General features: G+C 36.9%; 1 protein-coding gene and 1 non-coding gene across 7 annotated transcripts in view; both read right to left on the bottom strand.

Annotated features, from left to right (window-relative positions):
- Nucleotides 1-17,344, bottom strand: part of LOC129392909 (POTE ankyrin domain family member B3) — a 41,982-nt gene that overhangs the window by 18,008 nt on the left and 6,630 nt on the right. For all 6 annotated transcript variants that reach the window (XM_063595682.1, XM_055097214.2, XM_063595683.1 and 3 more), the window contains exons 2-6: nt 12,997-13,111; nt 12,664-12,837; nt 9,732-9,838; nt 8,257-8,394; nt 5,678-5,748 (exon numbers count right to left, since the gene is read on the bottom strand). In XM_063595682.1, coding sequence (XP_063451752.1) covers nt 5,678-5,748; nt 8,257-8,394; nt 9,732-9,838; nt 12,664-12,837; nt 12,997-13,111 — 605 coding nt within the window. The remainder of the gene's footprint in view (nt 1-5,677; nt 5,749-8,256; nt 8,395-9,731; nt 9,839-12,663; nt 12,838-12,996; nt 13,112-17,344) is intronic.
- Nucleotides 6,871-6,977, bottom strand: LOC117977373 (U6 spliceosomal RNA). The gene has a single exon (XR_004668508.1). It is a non-coding gene; the product is annotated as a U6 spliceosomal RNA (small nuclear RNA).

Genomic DNA, 17,344 nt, shown 5'->3' with positions numbered 1-17,344 from the left:
TAGTTACTTAGGAAATAATTCTCCAAAACTTCAACAAACCACTTGGGGAGACACCTGATGTGATTCACTCACAAATTCATCCACCCCACATAAATGAACAAAACCACCAGAAACACAACTTTAAAATACAGTAGAAACATATAAGGTAACTCAGTATGTTGTTCACTTCCTAATAGTGAAGCAGTAAATGTAAAGAAAAGAAAATTTAGTTTTAAAGAGAAACAAGTTTTCCTGCACTTAGCTACTCTGACTCTAAGGACAGTATCAGGCAGGGCCCAGGAAAGGTTGTGGTGACCCTGTCTGAGAAGCCAGAGCCCACAGGTATGGGCTCCAGACATCCCAGAGAAAAGTTAAGAAAACAAATTCCTTTACCATCTCCCCTCCCCCTCAGCATTTATTCATAGCTATTTTTACAAATGCATATATTTTGCAAATTCTTGTTTTCCTTCAATGCAGCTGCAAGGTCACAAGCTATGCAGTGGTTGCAAAACTGTCACTATACAATTAACTGCCTTTGTTCTGCTTCTGTAAGTTTGCCTATATAAGCCAAGCCCTGTCTTTGTTCAGGGCTCAGGTTTTTGACGCAAATCCGCTGAGCTGGTGTGCACCTAAATAAAATCCTCTTGTTTGACCCACTGGGTCTCTCCTGCCTCCTGTTTTCTGCAAAAATAGTAACTTACAAATGATTTCCAAAATTACTACTGACACCTTTGTTAGTGTACAATGTCTTCTTAACATCTAAAATGTTTCCATCCACTATTATGACAAATTTATATTCATTTTTCTTTTTTTTTTGTTTTTTTGTTTGAGCCAGGGTCTTGCTCTGTCACCAGGCTGGAGTGCGGTGGCACAATCTCAGCTCACTGCAACCTCTGACTCCCTGGTTCAAATGATTCTCCTGTCTCATTCTCCTGAGAAGCTGGGATTACAGGCACACACCATCATGCCCAGCTAATTTTTGTATTTTTAGTAGAGATGGGGTTTCACCATTGGCCAGGATGGTCCTGATCTTTTGACCTTGTGATCCACCTGCTCCAGCCTCCCAAAATGCCGCAATTACAAGCGTGAGCCACCACACCCAGCCTTATTTTCATCTTTTAAAACAATGCTATGGGAAGTCTTCCTTGATTCTGCAGATCTTTCCCCAGATAAACAGGTAACTCCTTCCTTGAGGTAGCCTTAGGACCTCACTGATTTTTCTACTGTACCTTTACCACCTGAACTGTACATTATTCCTCCACAGGTCTGTCTTCTCTACTCCAAGACTGCAGAGGACAGTCTTGCACATCATCTTTGTAAAAACAGTCTTTATTTTACTCAGAAATTTCTTATTGAGTCCTGCTACATACATGCTAGGTGTTAGGGTTTAAAAAGAATGAAAATAAAGCCTGTCAGGGATGGCTTTTCTAGAACACCTGCCCAAGCAGAGACTTAAATATTGAGGCTAGCTAGATTAAAAGTGGTAGAGGGCAAGAAAGGGTGACAGCATGCCACACAGCAGCAAGAGCAGGAGTGAGGCCTGAAAGAGTGAAAGTATTTGCCTGCAATAGAAGGAGGAGTGAGTAGGGCATTAAGAGCCACTCAGTAATGCCAGAGAAAGGGCACACAGGGAAAAGGGCTAAAGATGTAGAGTAGGGCAGAAGTCAGATTATGAAAGCCTTATGCGTACTTTTAAGATGCTTAGACATTAACGTTCAAGAGTGGTCCCTGGTCCTATCTGTATTTAGATGTAGATCATTTTAATGCCAAAACCAATATTCCTAGTGAGCCATTATTCATTAAGACAAGGTGACAGCTAGCTCATGTGGACACAGCTGAGATGATACTATGTAGCAAATTCTCAATAATTCTAATGAACGCTTGGAAAGTCAATTCTATAATAAGTCATGGAAATTATAGGCCGGGCACGGTGGCTCACGCCTGTAATCCCAGCACTTTGGGAGGCCGAGGCGGGCAGATCACGAGGTCAGGAGATCGAGACCATCCTGGCTAACACGGTGAAACCCCGTCTCTACTAAAAAAATACAAAAAATTAGCCGGGCGTGGTAGCGGGTGCCTGTAGTCCCAGCTACTCGGGAGGCTGAGGCAGGAGAATGGCGTGAACCCGGGAGGCAGAGCTTGCAGTGAGCCGAGATCGCGCCACTGCACTCCAGCCTGGGCGACAGAGCGAGACTCTGTCTCAAAAAAAAAAAAAAAAAAAAGAAATTATAATAAATCACTTAATATTTGGGAAGGTGCTTTATAAAGTTATAGTGTATATGAATATAACTAATAGTTGTGAATTCAGAGCTGTGACAATAAAGCAAAAAAATCACACTGTGTTTGAGTCAGCAATCTTTAGATTTCTATCTAGTCTTCCTACCCAGTCCATAAATTCTAAGTATAATCCTAGTACTCGCTCTCAAGTTTAAGTTAAATGCTAGCCTATACAAAAAACACTCTTTCTCTTACTTCTTTTTTGTTAGTTATATGTTGCTTTATTTAAAGGAAGAACACAAAAATACCCTGCTAAAGGGATTCTGTTTGGCTGCAGGCTGCAAGAGGGGAAAAACACAAAGCACATTTTGCAGAAAATGATTTTTTAGAAGTCAGACCTATGACATGAAGTCAAGCAGGGCACTCTAGGACTGACTTTGCTGTGCTTCCTTAATATGCTCCTTGCTCTCTTTCTTTTCTGGAAGCTGTGACTCACACAGGTCATGGAGAAAATTTCCTACTCCTTCCTCACGTCCAGGTTAAATACTAGTGTACAACGTGGAAACCTGTAAATTATCTGACATTTCTCTCTGTCCCCCAAAACTTTCTCATTCAATTATCACTAAATCATATTGACTACACCTCTCTTCTTCCTCTGCTTTATATTACCACTGCCACTGAGAACATAAACATTTACAAAATGGCTTTTATTACAAACAACCCTTCCAACTATTAATGTTATTTCTTACATGAAAAAAATTAAGCAAAACAAATGAAAAAAGCATAACACCAAAAAAAGGCCAACACATTAAAATGAGTAACTGAGATTCCAAACTTTATTTCGCCACGGGCAAGTGAAAACCTTAGAATACATTGATACTAATCCAAGGATGTGTGACATGGAAACTATAGCTGACTACTGCAAAAGCTTCCTTTGTCTCCTGGTTTCTTTACATGGTTATCTTCCATCAGTCCCAGCAAACTATAGGCCACAGGCCAAATCCAATCTGCCTTTTGGCTTTGTAAATAAAGTTTTATAGGAGCTCAGTCATGCCTGTTTGCTTACATATAATCATGGTGGCTTTCACACTACAACAACAGACAACAGCCTGGTTAAGTAGATATGACAGAGACCACATAGTCTAAAATATTTCCCACCTGGTCCTTTACAGAAAAAGCTTGCTAACCCATTTTACACCATAAGCAGAATATGCCTTAATATTCAAATTTAATCTTGTAACTCCCCTGCTCAAATTTCTCCAATGAGCCCCTGCAGCACACATTGTTGGCTCCTATCAATAGCCATTCCTTATTCTTTCTTGCAGAAGAAACACAAGTCTATTGGGATATTTATTATCCCAATCCCCCTCCTCAGCCTCAGAAAGAGAAATGTTTATTCTAAGCTAATCATGTATTTGCCATCCCATTGCCTGGTTTGGGAATGAGCATGTGGTGTGACCCAGCCAATGAAATGTTACAGGAAGCCCCTTGCATGCTTCTAAGTTTTCTCCCTGTTTAAAAGACATATGTGAAGAAAAGCAGTCCTTGAAATGTTGTGTTGTGAGAACAAGATGTTTGGAGCTGCTGCGGATTAGCCAACCATGAAAGGAGACATGAAGAAAACACTGCCAACAGCACAGCTGAAAGAGGGACAAATGGGATCCTAGGATATCACTGAACAACCAAAACAACTCTGGTTCCTACTGTTTTAGCCACTGCTCATCTAGTATTTACAGTCCAAAGCATTCTACCTGGTAAATTTCCCATGGCCCACAGGGTAAGACCTACTCATTTCTATAGTATTAAAAAAGTCTATCATAAACTTGCCTTAGCTAAGTATTCACCTCATTCCCAACCTCTGGTGTCTCACACTTTTGGTACTAGCAAAAGTGAACTGCTCAGAAACCCTGCAAAGTTCACTCAGCATCTTGTCTTTTGCACTTGTTGCTCTTGCTGCCAAACAGGCAATCTCATTAGATGTTCTTCTGGCAAACACACAAACTTGTTGCATGTTCCTTCTGCCAAAAATTATTCTTCTGCTTCTTTACCTAGAAAAATTCTTCTCACTCTGCACGCTTACTTTGAATCATACCTACTTTTTTTCAAAACTTTCAGTCCTCATCACGTATGTCTGGCACATAATACATAATAAATCATAATTATAAGCTTCCAGTTGGCATCTAGCACACAGTAAGCACTGAATAAAGTAGTAAAATAATAAAAATGACAATGATAATAACAAGCTCCTGTCTGTATTTTTAATTGTGTGTGTTCTGTAGCATTAGAAAAATGATTAGTATCTAAAAGACATTTGATAGTTATTTGTTAAGTGGACAAGTGAAAACATAGAAATGTTTTCTTTGTAAATTCTGTTGAAAAAGCACAGAAATGAAATAGAGACACCTCTATTATGAGCACCTTAAAGATCAAAACTACATCTATTCCATCTTTGTCTTCTGCAACTTATAAAACCTAACTTACAGAAGCTTTTTGATAAATAGATGGCTAAATTAAAGGTGTCCTCATCCAGTTTGGATTATACAATGTATTAGGTGTCCACAACCAGGTAGCATACTAGTATTTTTGTTAATGTCTTCACATTTTTCTACTTTTATTATAATCTGCTGAGCCTAGAGTTGGGCAATTTGTATATTTATTATGACAATCTTTTGGTAAATGGTAGCAGAGCATCTTGTTCTAACAAAATTACTGTTATCAAGACAATTGACCAGCAGGTAGAGAACACATCTTGTTCCAACAAAGTAAATGTATCTCTTTCCAACTTCAAATGAGGAGGAATGAAGTCAGTAAGAGTGAGACCTTGTTGGGACAAGGATATGCAACATGACTTGTGCTTTGGCGTTCTTTTGTGATCAAAAATTCCTTACTTTTATTTTTTTATCTACGGTAGGACCACCCAGAGCAGGGGTCCACAACTCCCAGGTCACAGACTGGTACCAGTCCATGGACTATTATGAACCACACCACACAGGAGGAGGTGAGCAGCAGGCAAACCAGGGAAGCTTCAACTGTACTTACAGCCACACCCCATGGCTCATATTACCGCCTGAACTCTGCCTCCAGTCAGATCAGTGATAGCACTAGATACTCATTGGAGCATGAACCCTATTGTGAACTGCTCATCTGAGGGATCTAGGTTGTGTGCTTCATATGAGAATCTAATGCCTGATGATCTGTCACTGTCTCACTTTGCCCCCAGATGAGACCACCTAGTTGCAGAAAAATAAGCTCAGAGTTTCCACGGATTCTACATTATGGTAAGTTGTATGATTATTTCATTATATATTACAATGTAATAATAATATAAAGTAGCACAATAAATGAAACATGGCTGAATAATCCTGAAACCATCCCCACCTTCCCCCAGCCCATGGAAAGACTGTCTTCCACAAAACCGGTCCCTGCTGCCAAAAACATTGTGGACAACTGACCTAAAGTAATTCATTATCACAAGTCTTACCTGGATTGTTGTTTTCAGAAGAGATTTTTAGCATCTGTTTTTCTTTATAGTCAGAAAGTAATTCACAAATTCTATGTATAAAAATGTAAGAAACCAAATTACTATTTTAATACTGATATAAAAAATACTTACCAAATGTAAAATTCTTAGAGTATTTCAAACAATATCATAATATCAGAATTTAACAGTATTATCCCATACAGTTATGAGTACATTCTACAAACTTTTCTTTAAGCTTCTAATTAAAGAATAAAAAAATTAGGTGAAATGCTCATAAATCAAGGGCACTGTGACCCAGTAAATCAGCATGCATTAGCATGACATAATAGAAAGTGTCCCAACTCTGCATAAGTCCTAGCTCCATAATGAACAGCTATTTGTTCTTGGACAACTTTCTTCTCTTAGGCTCAATATCTTCTTCTACAAAGTGAGGACTTTGCTGCCTTATTTCACTAGGTTGTTATAAAGATTTAACAAGGTAACATTTTTTAAATGCTCAGAGAAATAGTAAAGCAATGGAATAATCTGTTCCTAAACTTTATGACTAAAATTATCTTGGAATCCCAGATAAAACCCCATGTGTATTTTGTTCATAGGTTCTAATATGCAAATGCTGTAGTTTTTAGAAAATGTTATTAAGTCCTAATTTTGCTTCTTAGTTGTCCTACTCCTTATGGCTCATAATTCAGGGCATCTCAACTGTGTCATAGTTTGTAACTAAATTTTTTCATAAATCTCTCATTAAAGTAGATAATGTGATTGTCCACTATTACGGAGTTGACCAATTTGTTGTGCTAAGGGCAGAAAAACCAATGGATGTTAAGACCTGGCTTGGAGCAATGATCCTTCTCTACAGACTCAAACTCTGAGCCAGCAGATGTTTGTTAGGATAATGTTTTATATTGATGTTCAATTCCAGCTGACATGGGAGACCAAAACTCTACTTTTATTTTTTTTCCGTTTTCATGAAGAAGCTGCAAATTGACATTCTCTAATTTTTGACGTACATAGTTATAACATATTTTGCACCGAACACATTATTCAGCTCTAAATCATCTCACAGACCATCTTCCATGACTATTTTTGCAGCACAAATCACATTTTGATATTTTGGTGGCACCCATTTTGCTTTGATTCACACTGTTTCCTTAGAGCTAGTCAGCAAATAGTGAAACGATCTTCCAGTGACTGCACAAAATATGGAATGCTTCAAAGAGTTGTGCTGCCTCCTTATGCAGAAGCCATGCTAACTTTCTCTGTATTGTTCCAATTTTAGGATATGTGCCGCCAAAGCAGGCACAAAGCCCTACCTTTACACATGATTTGTGATGAGTCATGGACAAGGCTTGGCTCTTGTCCATGACTCATCACTACTTACTTAACCTACTTGAGATTCTGAGAATTCTCTTCAATGGCTTCCTGTGAGGTACAATTTGAAAATATTTTAAAATCTTGAGCTAGAGATGGAAGTAGCTTGGACGATTTTTCATTATCATGTAAATCAGATCACTCAAGGGGCCAACCACAGCTGGGAGCCACTGCTTGGGGAAGGCTCATATGGGACTTTCTACTGCCTAAGGTTCTACACAAGATATAAAGGTGCCTCACAGTGTAGATCTGGTAGCAAAGAAGAAGAAACAAACACTGATCTCTTTCTGTCACATTATTTGAACCACTCTGACCCTTTATAACAAGCCCACCTAATAGCTGCTAGAGAAAAGACCAACAACGGCCTGAAAGGATCTCTTACCATGAAGGTCTCAGCTAATTCTTGGCTAAGATGTGGGTTCCACAATAGGTTCTGAATACAGGAGGAAGGGTCAATTTGCTCACTTTGTGTGCGGATAAAGTCAGGATGCCCAGCGGCCAGAGCAGGGTGCTGGTGCTTTGGGAACAATGGCTGAGCATATAAGCATAGGTAAGGGAACTAAAAAATGTTGTAACTTCAAAGTCACTGTATGAATCCCCATGAAGACTTGAGGGATTTGAATCAGTAAGGGCATCTTGGTGTCAAAGGTCAACAATTACCAGTCAGCAGAACCAGTTTGAGTGGCAACAATGCAGCAACAGAAACAATGGAAACAACAGAATGATTGGAATGTCCTTTTTTTTCTCCTCCTTCTGACTTGATAAAAGGGACTGTCTTCCTTGGATTTAGTGAACCCCTTTGGTTCTTGAAAAATTCAAGGAGTATGTAGGAGATAGTCCCCAGAAGACAGTACAAGGCTTTCTGCTAAACTGGACATTTCAAGACCCAAATAACTAATCAGAAAAATCAAAGATGTGATACTCTTTTTTATCCCATGCATAGGTGTTATACTTGGATGAAATGAACAATATTGGGATCTCTAAGGATAAAGGTCTTAAAAGTCCTGAGGTAAAGAATCCTGCACCCATTGGTACTTCTAACTTGTCTTGCTTTTTGTCTGATTTCTGGCTGATGCAGGGGACTAACTCACTGCCACTCTAAAACTACCTGAACCAAACTATGACATCTCACCTGATATGTAAGATGCAATTGTTATAATTATTTTAAACCTCAATTTAGCATTAACTAGCCTTTTCATGTAAACACTTACACATGATGATGACTAGAAACAGCATACTCTCTGGCCGTCTGTCCAGATAGATCTTGAGAAGATACATCAACATTTTGCTCAAGTAGAAGATTGACTATACTTGCTGATCCACAACATACAGCAAGTATGAGGGCAGTTCTAAAATTACAGAGATAATTTCTCCTTTAGGAACTGTAATAAAGTTATTTTAAAAGCTAATTTGATATACTTTACCAATTTAACATCTTGCCTGTCCATGCAGAATCAAACATTTACATGCGCTAAAAGACATAAGCATCTTGGGTGCTCAAGAGTTCATCTTTGTAAAATACCACCAAGGTTAAAAGGAAGGGACAAAAAGGAAACCTCTTATCTCAGTGGGGTATTGCATAGCAGAATCTACTAATTTAAAGTCCTTTGATGGGCAAGAAACAATGTTAGGGCCACTTATCTGAAGTGGACAAAGATTTAAGTGAAGATTTTGTCACAGCTTCCCTAGACTGATATGCTGTAATAGAAAATTAGCTAGGGGCTAAGATAAATAAGAGCTCTCTGCATGCTGAAAGCAGTAATATTAATAATAATGGTAAGAATAGTAGTCACAGGAGTTTCAGTTAATGATGCCAATAAGCATGTGCTATGCACTGAATTAAATGCCACATATATCTTTCTTGCTTATGCACAGCCAACTTTGAAGGATATATTCTCCTACTTTTCACATATGACAACATATTGGGTGGTAAATAACGTTCCCAATGTCACACACGTAGCAAGTAAGAAAGTTAGGAATTAAACCCAGTCTTGTGTGAATCCAAAGCCTAGCTCTTTTCTCTTTATCACCCACCTACAGCTTGCCTTCATTAAAGGAAAAGTGTATCCACTTAAAACTATCTTCACTCCCTCTCTCCATACCAACTAAAAATAAAAACATCAAAATACACTGGAAATAAAAAAGGAAAAAAGCTGTTGAACCCACAGTATGTGGGAATAGCAATTAATTGTCATGTAGGGATAAGCTAATATTAACATTCTTCAAAGAAAGCAACTTAAAGCAGAGTCATTGAAAAGATAAAAGGATTTTCAACTCCTATTTATGTTTAATACAGCATATTTAGTGGAAAAGCATATAAGATATAGAGGTTAAAACCTACTAGAAAGGGTTAAGAAGTTCAATACTGAGTCATAAAGTAAACTGAAAGTTAAAGTTCAAACTTCATAAAATTAATATGAAATCCCTTTAGCTAACATAAGATCATGTAACCAAAAACATCATACAACAAGTAACATCAGTCAATATAATAAGAGAAGATGAATCCTACTAAAACAATTCTTTATGTTGCCCAGTCCAAATAATTGCTTTTCTACTTAACTGATTTGTGTTGATACTGATCACTATGTCCCAATAAGTATAATTTAATCTTATTAATTTATTATTTATGACTTGAGTGACTGCTATCAATCTAGAACAACACACAGATTAAAAGAAATAACCATACCTTCCATATCTATCAAGTGCATTTAAATTAGCTTTTTTCTTGATTAAAAATTTCACCACTTGCTGTTTTTGTTCATGTACGCCAAGCAAAAGTGGTGTGAGGCCACACTGTAAAACAATATAAAACAAAAACAATATTTAATTCAAAAAATTATGTATTTCTCAACTGAACTGGAAGCTTATGGACTTACACTCACAGAAAGTAAATAAAATTTGGTCGCTTCCTTCTCACTGTTCTGTACTTTCCCACATGCCACTCCTTCCCTTGGAAACATCCCTTCTCTGCCTCACCACATTAAATCTGATCATCTCAAAAACTCACTTTAAACATTTACTGTTTCCAAGACTCTTTGTTTCTAAATGAGCATTTGGCATGGCACTTTTGGATGATTTTTTTTTTCATTTAAACAAAAAGCTTCTTGAGGGCAGGGGCTGTATCTTTTATCTCTATATTATCCAACCCTAAGACAAAATTGTTGTGTATAAAGCAAGAATTTGAATGTAAAATATTTCTTTAGTTTCACATGTTTTACCAAAGTTCAAGCTCCAACGTGCAATAAATATTGCTATTAATACTCACACTGCCCATTTCAAGAATTTTTCCAACATTTATTCATTTAAAATCTATTTGTATTTAATTTTTCCAGATTGTTAACTAGATAGATAATCAGTTCATAGGATTACTGAAACTAAGAGATTTCCTATCTGTATTCTTAATAACTCCATGGTTTTTAGTGTTTAAACCTGCCATCCTGATTAAGCCAAAGCTCTACAAACTTAAGAGACATACTGGATAGCCCATAATACAGCTTCAATTGACAAAAAAGGTTTAGAATTTGCTACAATTCTGAGAAAACTCTGCTCTTAAAAATGACTTACTGACCTAAGCACTTGAATGATTGAACAAAGGGACACAAAGTCCTGAGAGAGCCATCCTCTACTTATTGGAAGACTACTCACTGCAAATTTCTAAAGACCTTCTGAATGGCAGTGAATAACTGATGGTAGAAAGGAAAAGGTATTATTCTGTAAGCTGATAGATAGTGCCAATAATATTCATTTTAATGTCCCAATGACAGAGATAAGTCAGACTAGCCCAGGAATGGTGGCTCACAGCTGTAATCTTAGCATTTTGGGAGCCTGAGGTGGGTGATACACTTGAGCCCAGGAGTTCAAGATCAGCCTGAGAAACATGGCAAAAACCTCATCTCTACTAAAAAAAAAAATACAAAAACAGATTGGAGGACCACCAGAGCTTAGGGACGTCAAGGCTGTGGTGATCTGTGACCGCACCACTGCACTCCAGCCTGGGGAACAGAGTGAGACCCCATCTCAAAAACAAACAAACAAAAATTTAGATTAATGTTATTGGAAAGGAAAGATTTAAAGGAATTAGCACATATCCAACTCCAACTCTTCTAGAAATATCTGAAGTTTCTGAGATATAAGAATTTACATATTACACTTATGTATTCAGTGGTTAAGCAGGAGTGTATCCGGATTTTGAGAAATTTGTTGTTGTTGTTGTTGTTGTTATTAGAGACAGGGTCTCATTATGTTGACCAGGCTAGACTAGAACTCCTAAGCTCAAGCAATCCTCCCACCTCAGCCTCCCTAGCAGCTGGGACTACAGCCATGCACCACCATGCCTGGCTTCAAGGAAACCTTTTTAAACGTACATATCCAGGCTTTATTAGACTTACTCTATCAAAATCTTCAGGGGAAAACCTAGACTTGAAGATTATTTAAAAATTTTCCTGAGGTAACTGGAATGCACAACTCTAGCTGGAAGCTAGTGCAATAGACAATTATTTCAGTCTCATCTCTCATCCACATAAACAATTCCCTTTATCATTTGAGGATTTGGCCAAAAAGAGGAAAGAGTAGGAGAGAGACTCATTTGCTGAAAACACCACAAGATTTTCCCCGGTAAGAGTAGAACAAGGTCTAAGGTCTAGTAAACTCAAAATCCAACCTGATCTTTTTACTTATAAGCCCCTTATCTCCCACCTTCCCATCGAGACATTCTAGAATTGAAAGCAGAGTTGAGATTCTAATTGGCCATTTCTACCAGAATAGGATACTAAGTTGGTTAATTACTTGTTATTCCTTCTACTCAAGGGTTTCCCACTACATTACCACATATTCACTGCCAATCTCAGAGGCCTCCTAAAATTGATCTCTAGGCAGTTTACAACCCACTAACTCCCTCTCCCAAACTGAAAACTGTCATTCTCTAAAATGGAAAAGAACCCTGTCTCACCATATAAAGGAAACAAATGAATGAACAACAATAACAACACACACACACACACACACACACACACACACACACACACACACACAAAAAAAAAAAAAAAAAACCTCTTCATGGTCTTTTCCCCCATTACCTAATTTCCAAGTTGGCCTTGATATTTCTGATTGCTGCATTTTTCCCTTTCCACTTCTGCCTCATGAGCAATCAGAAATATCTTAAGCCTTGCCACTGAGAGATACATCACCTCATATCTATTAGTGTTTTTTTAGGAATTTGCCAAAGTAGCAGGATTACTATTCACTGAAACATGTTTAAGTTTTCTTGGAGTTTTAATGTAAAACCTATTTCCAGGGCAAATTTTGTCATTTTACATTTGTTAGGGAAAAAAAACTTGGCAGGGAAAAATTGAAAAAAAAAAGTATTACCTTTTACAAATTCAGTGTTTTTTTTTTTTAAAAAAAGCATTAACCACAAGTGCACTGAAAAAACTGTACCCTCTAATGCTTCTTTAAAAGTAACAATATTTAAAATAAAGTCTTAGATAATTAAGTCATTTCAAAATATTTTCATTCAGGTTATGCTTGAGCTTCCAAATACGGAAAACTGGCCCTTACACAGGTCAATGTTAACACGAATGCATTTCAGTATTTTGAAGATAAAATTGGTAGATCTATACCTTGTTTTTTGATTCAATATCAGCACCATATAAGAGCAGTGCTTTGGCCATTAATTTATCTTCATTGTAGACAGCATAGTGTAGAGCGGTATTTCCATACTCATCTTGAATATTTTGATCAGCGCCATGTTCCAGCAACATTAACACACATTCATCTTCCTGGCATTGTACGGCCTGTCAGTATTAGACCAAAAACAAATTATAAGTCCTAGGAATTCAAAATAACATTCCACAGCTTTCACCAACTAGTTATATTTAAATGAGAAAACTCATTTTTATGCTATCTATTGAAATCAAACCCATCTCACGCTGATATAGTTGACTACTGCATACCTTTATCAGAGCTGTCCTTTTTTTGTTGTCAAGGACATTAAGTTGACATCGTCTGTCCAGCAGGAGTTGTACTACTTCTGAATTTCCATTGGCAGAGGCCAAATGTAGAGCAGTCCTATGAGAGTGAGAAGACTTCAGGAAATTGTAGTGCACTAGCTAATGCCACATTAATGATTCATGTAGTTGCAAACACTGAATAGCCTATTACTCTGCCTTCAAAACAAACTCAATTTTCCTTTGAAGAAAGCACACTACTTATTACCTCTCATTAGTCACTGTATTAATGAAAGAGCAGCCTATTTGAATAGAAAGAGCATAGCTCTTGGATGACATTCAACTTGGGCTGGAATCCTACTTGAAGCTCTGTCGCTTCCTAGCTGTTGCTTAGCCTTTTTGTGTCTCAATTTCCTCATCAATAAAATGGGAATGAAAATAGTCAGTTTCTCAGAGGAAACCACTGTAATGCTTAAATAAGACTCTACACAAAGTATAGAATAGTTCCTAACACAAATAACAGCTCAAAAATTGTAAGATATTATAATTTTTACTAATACCACTAAAGACAACATTTGAATTAAGTGAAACGATACAATTATACCTACACTTTCAGGTACATTTTAAAGATTACAGGTAGCGTTGTACTGTATTTTATTGAGTCTAAGATGATCATTGTCTCCATGTTTTAACATTTCTTACACTGAAATACCACTTATAATTCATGATTTACTATAATTATAATTGGCAGCATTTAAATAATTTTCTTAGTGAGACATAAAATAATGGGGCATCATACAATCCCTGGTGCCTTACATTAAGTAGAATATGTTATAATATAACAGGTCTGGGGCAGTTCCAGTCAGATGACTAGCATTTAGATAAATTTTAGTTCTTAAAAGAACTATGGAATAAGAGGGCTGAGGTGAAAACAAAAACAATTTTCTAAAATAATCTATTTCTTACTTTGGTTTTCAAAAACTTTAAGCCAAAGAAAATTTGAAATTCAAATGAATAGCATGGGCTCATTTTTTTCAATACTTAGATTTATACAATGTATGTACATCAGATATTTCCAATCATTCATATTAGGATTTAAGACTGTTATAAATTTTCTCTTTTTAAAATGGATTTAGGAAACTATTTGTGGAGCTTTTTTCAACTTTTACATTCGGGGATACAGGTGCAGGATGTGCAGGTTGGTTAACATAGGTAAACGTGTTCCAAGGGGGTTGGTTGTACAGATTATTTCATTACCCAGGTGTTAAGCCTAGTACCCATTAGTTCTATTTCCTGCTTCTTTCCTTCCTCCCACCCTCCACCCTCTGATAGGCCCCAGTGTGTGTTGCTTCCCTCTAGGTGTCTGTGTGTTCTCCTCATTTAGCTCCCACCTATAAGTGAGACCATGCAGTATTTGGTTTTCTCTTCCTATGTTAGTTTGCTAAGGATAATGGCCTTCAACACCATCTATGTCCCTGCAAAGGACAGGCTCTTGTTCTTTCTTTTATGGCTACATAGTATTCCATGCTGTTTATGTACCACATTTAAGTTCTTAAAACAGCTAAAACAGCCTTTACCCAAGTCTTATAAATTTTCAAAACGGCAGTTAAGGGTTATCTTTTACTATTTTCCACCTTCAGAAGTGCTTTTGTTTGAAAGGAGGGAGGAAAAGCTTCAATTGAGATTAAGTCCTAATGCCCCAATTTTGATTCTCTCAGCTTGCTCAGGCGCAGCAGGTAAACATGAAGTTTTCAAAGGTGGAAGGATCCTGAGAGATAGCAGAATATGCCTGCCATATAATAGGTGTCTGGCTTATGTTTGATGACTAAACGGATTGAAAGAATGGATAAACATAGGTTGGAAGTTCAATATTTATAAAAGAAAACTCCTGTTGAGTAGAGCAATACATTTGCGATAGTAATGATCATTTATATTTGCTATTTTAGTTTTCATAAATATATAACTAAACTAATTAATCCATACTATTTACATGTTAATCTATATATAATAAAATATATATACAATAAAATCTACCAGAAGAGGTAAACAGAAGCCCTCTACTTCTGAAGAGGGTAAAAGTTCACAGAAGATAGCCATCCACAGGTATAAAAATAAATAATAGAATGTGAGAAATTATTCGTACCTATGCAAGTAGCATATTCCTTCTCTTCCCAAGAATTATTTCATTACTAATGAAACTTAACGAAAACTTTTCAGATGTTCATTGCAGAAATCACAGATAAGAGAAAGGGAAAAACTTCACTTACAAATCCCCAGAAATAAGTTTGATTATATTTTCCACATATTTCCAGCTAACACAAGAGCAGATTCTGTTTGTGTATATGTATAACAAACTGATTTTTTCTCACTTGATATAGCAAAGTACATCTCTGCATGCCGACATATCTCTGTATCTACTGACACCCTCAATGGTTACATATTATTCCATCCTATGGATGCACTGAAATTTGTTCATAAAATCTTTATATGAGTTCTTCTCAATACATGGCTATTTTAAGCAATACTAAGAAAAACAGCTGTGTCTGTTTCATATAGATGTTTCAGTATAATGGAATAGATGGGTAAAAGGCATACACATTTTAAAAATGTGGTTCTTACCATCAAAGTGTCTACTTGAAAAGTCGCAGCAACTTAAACTTTCAGCAAGTATATAAGTACCACTGTTCTTCACCCTCACAAACTTTGTGGACACAAAACAGTATTTCATTCCTTTATATTTATTTATTTATTTTTATTTATTTATTTTTTTGAGATGGAGTCTCACTCCATCACCCAGGCTGGAGTGTAGTGGTGCAATCTCAGCTCACTGCAACCTCCATCTCCCTGGTTCAAGCAATTCTCCTGCCTCAGCCTCCTGAGTAGCTAGGATTACAGGTGCATGCCACCATGCCCAGCTAATTCTTTGTATTTTTAGTAGAAACGGGTTTCACCATGCTGGCCAGGCTAGTATCAAACTCCTGACCTCGTGATCCACCTGCCTTGGCCTCCCAAAGTGCTGGGATTACAGGCATGAGCCACCATGGCTGGCCTTTCATTCCTCTTCTAACTTAAACAGAAAATAGTCTTTCATTCCTCTTCTAACTTAAATTCCTTCTCTTAGCAGGAATGCTATGTTTTCCTGTGTGCACAGGTCACTGGTAGACATGCAAAAAAGTACCTTGCCCAATTTTAAATTGAGCTTATTTTATTATATCTGCATATATATGCTGGTTTCAGTGGCTCATGACTGTAATCTCAGCACTTTGGGAGGCTGAGGTGGGTGGATCACAAGGACAGGAGTTCAAGACCAGCCTGGCAAAGATGGTGAAATCCCATCTTGATTAAGAACACAAAAAATTAGCCAGGCATGGTGGTGGGTGCCTGTAATCCCAGCTACTTGGTAGGCTGAGGCAGAGAATTACTTGAACCAGGAACCAGAGGTTGTAGTGAGCTGATACTGCACCACTGCACTCCAGCCTGGGCTATGGAGTGAGAGTCTGTCTCAGAAAAATAAATAAATATTTGCACATATAAATAGGCATTTGTGTTTTCTTCTGGTACTTTTCTCCTTTTGTATCTTTAAAATTTTTAATCTATACTCCAGGAACTTATTTTTGTGACATAAAAATCTAGGTAGTTTTCTCCAAACAGCATGCATTTAATTTATGAATAATTCACCTTGTTTTACCAATATGAAACATCACCATTATCAAGTGCTAAATTCTTACATATATTTGGGTATTTCTGGATTTCCTATTCTGTTCTGTTCATTTATGTCTTTTCAGCTGTTAGTAAACAATTTGTGGAAATAACACACGCACATTTTGATATCTGGAAAAGCAAGTCTTTTTCCATTCTGTTACAAAAAATCAATTTATCACAATGATAAAATACATCATGTGCAATTTAAAGACACTAAGACTTTGCTATTTTTATTTGGCTTATGTAAAAGTGATAAACACAGAAAAAGCTCACATCTTAAGAAAAACGAACCCTCCTATTCAAAGATATGAACCATACTTCCCATTTCAGTTTCCTTTTAAGGTTACTCAGTAAAGAACGTATTTACATAGGGTACACATCGATATAAAATCCATATTGGATTTTATTTGAAAAATATTTAGCCCAGAAGTTGATATATTATGGGACTTAGTTCTCAATATACACCTTTCTATAGTGTATAGAACATTGTTTTAAAATGTGTACATTAAAAATAATCTGCTGCATCGACTTAATTTTGCGAGTTAAATCACTTTAAAACCGTCTATTAGTGTTCTATAAGGGAAATTATAATTGGATTGGAAATCAGCTAAAGTTTTGTTTTTGTGTTGCTGTTTATAAAGGGACCTGGGCC

The sequence above is a fragment of the Pan paniscus genome, chromosome 14, assembly GCF_029289425.2.
Source record: "Pan paniscus chromosome 14, NHGRI_mPanPan1-v2.0_pri, whole genome shotgun sequence".
NCBI classification, from domain to species: domain Eukaryota; kingdom Metazoa; phylum Chordata; class Mammalia; order Primates; family Hominidae; genus Pan; species Pan paniscus.
Note: the sequence above shows the minus strand (reverse complement) of the source record. Positions and strands in the feature narration are given on the sequence as shown.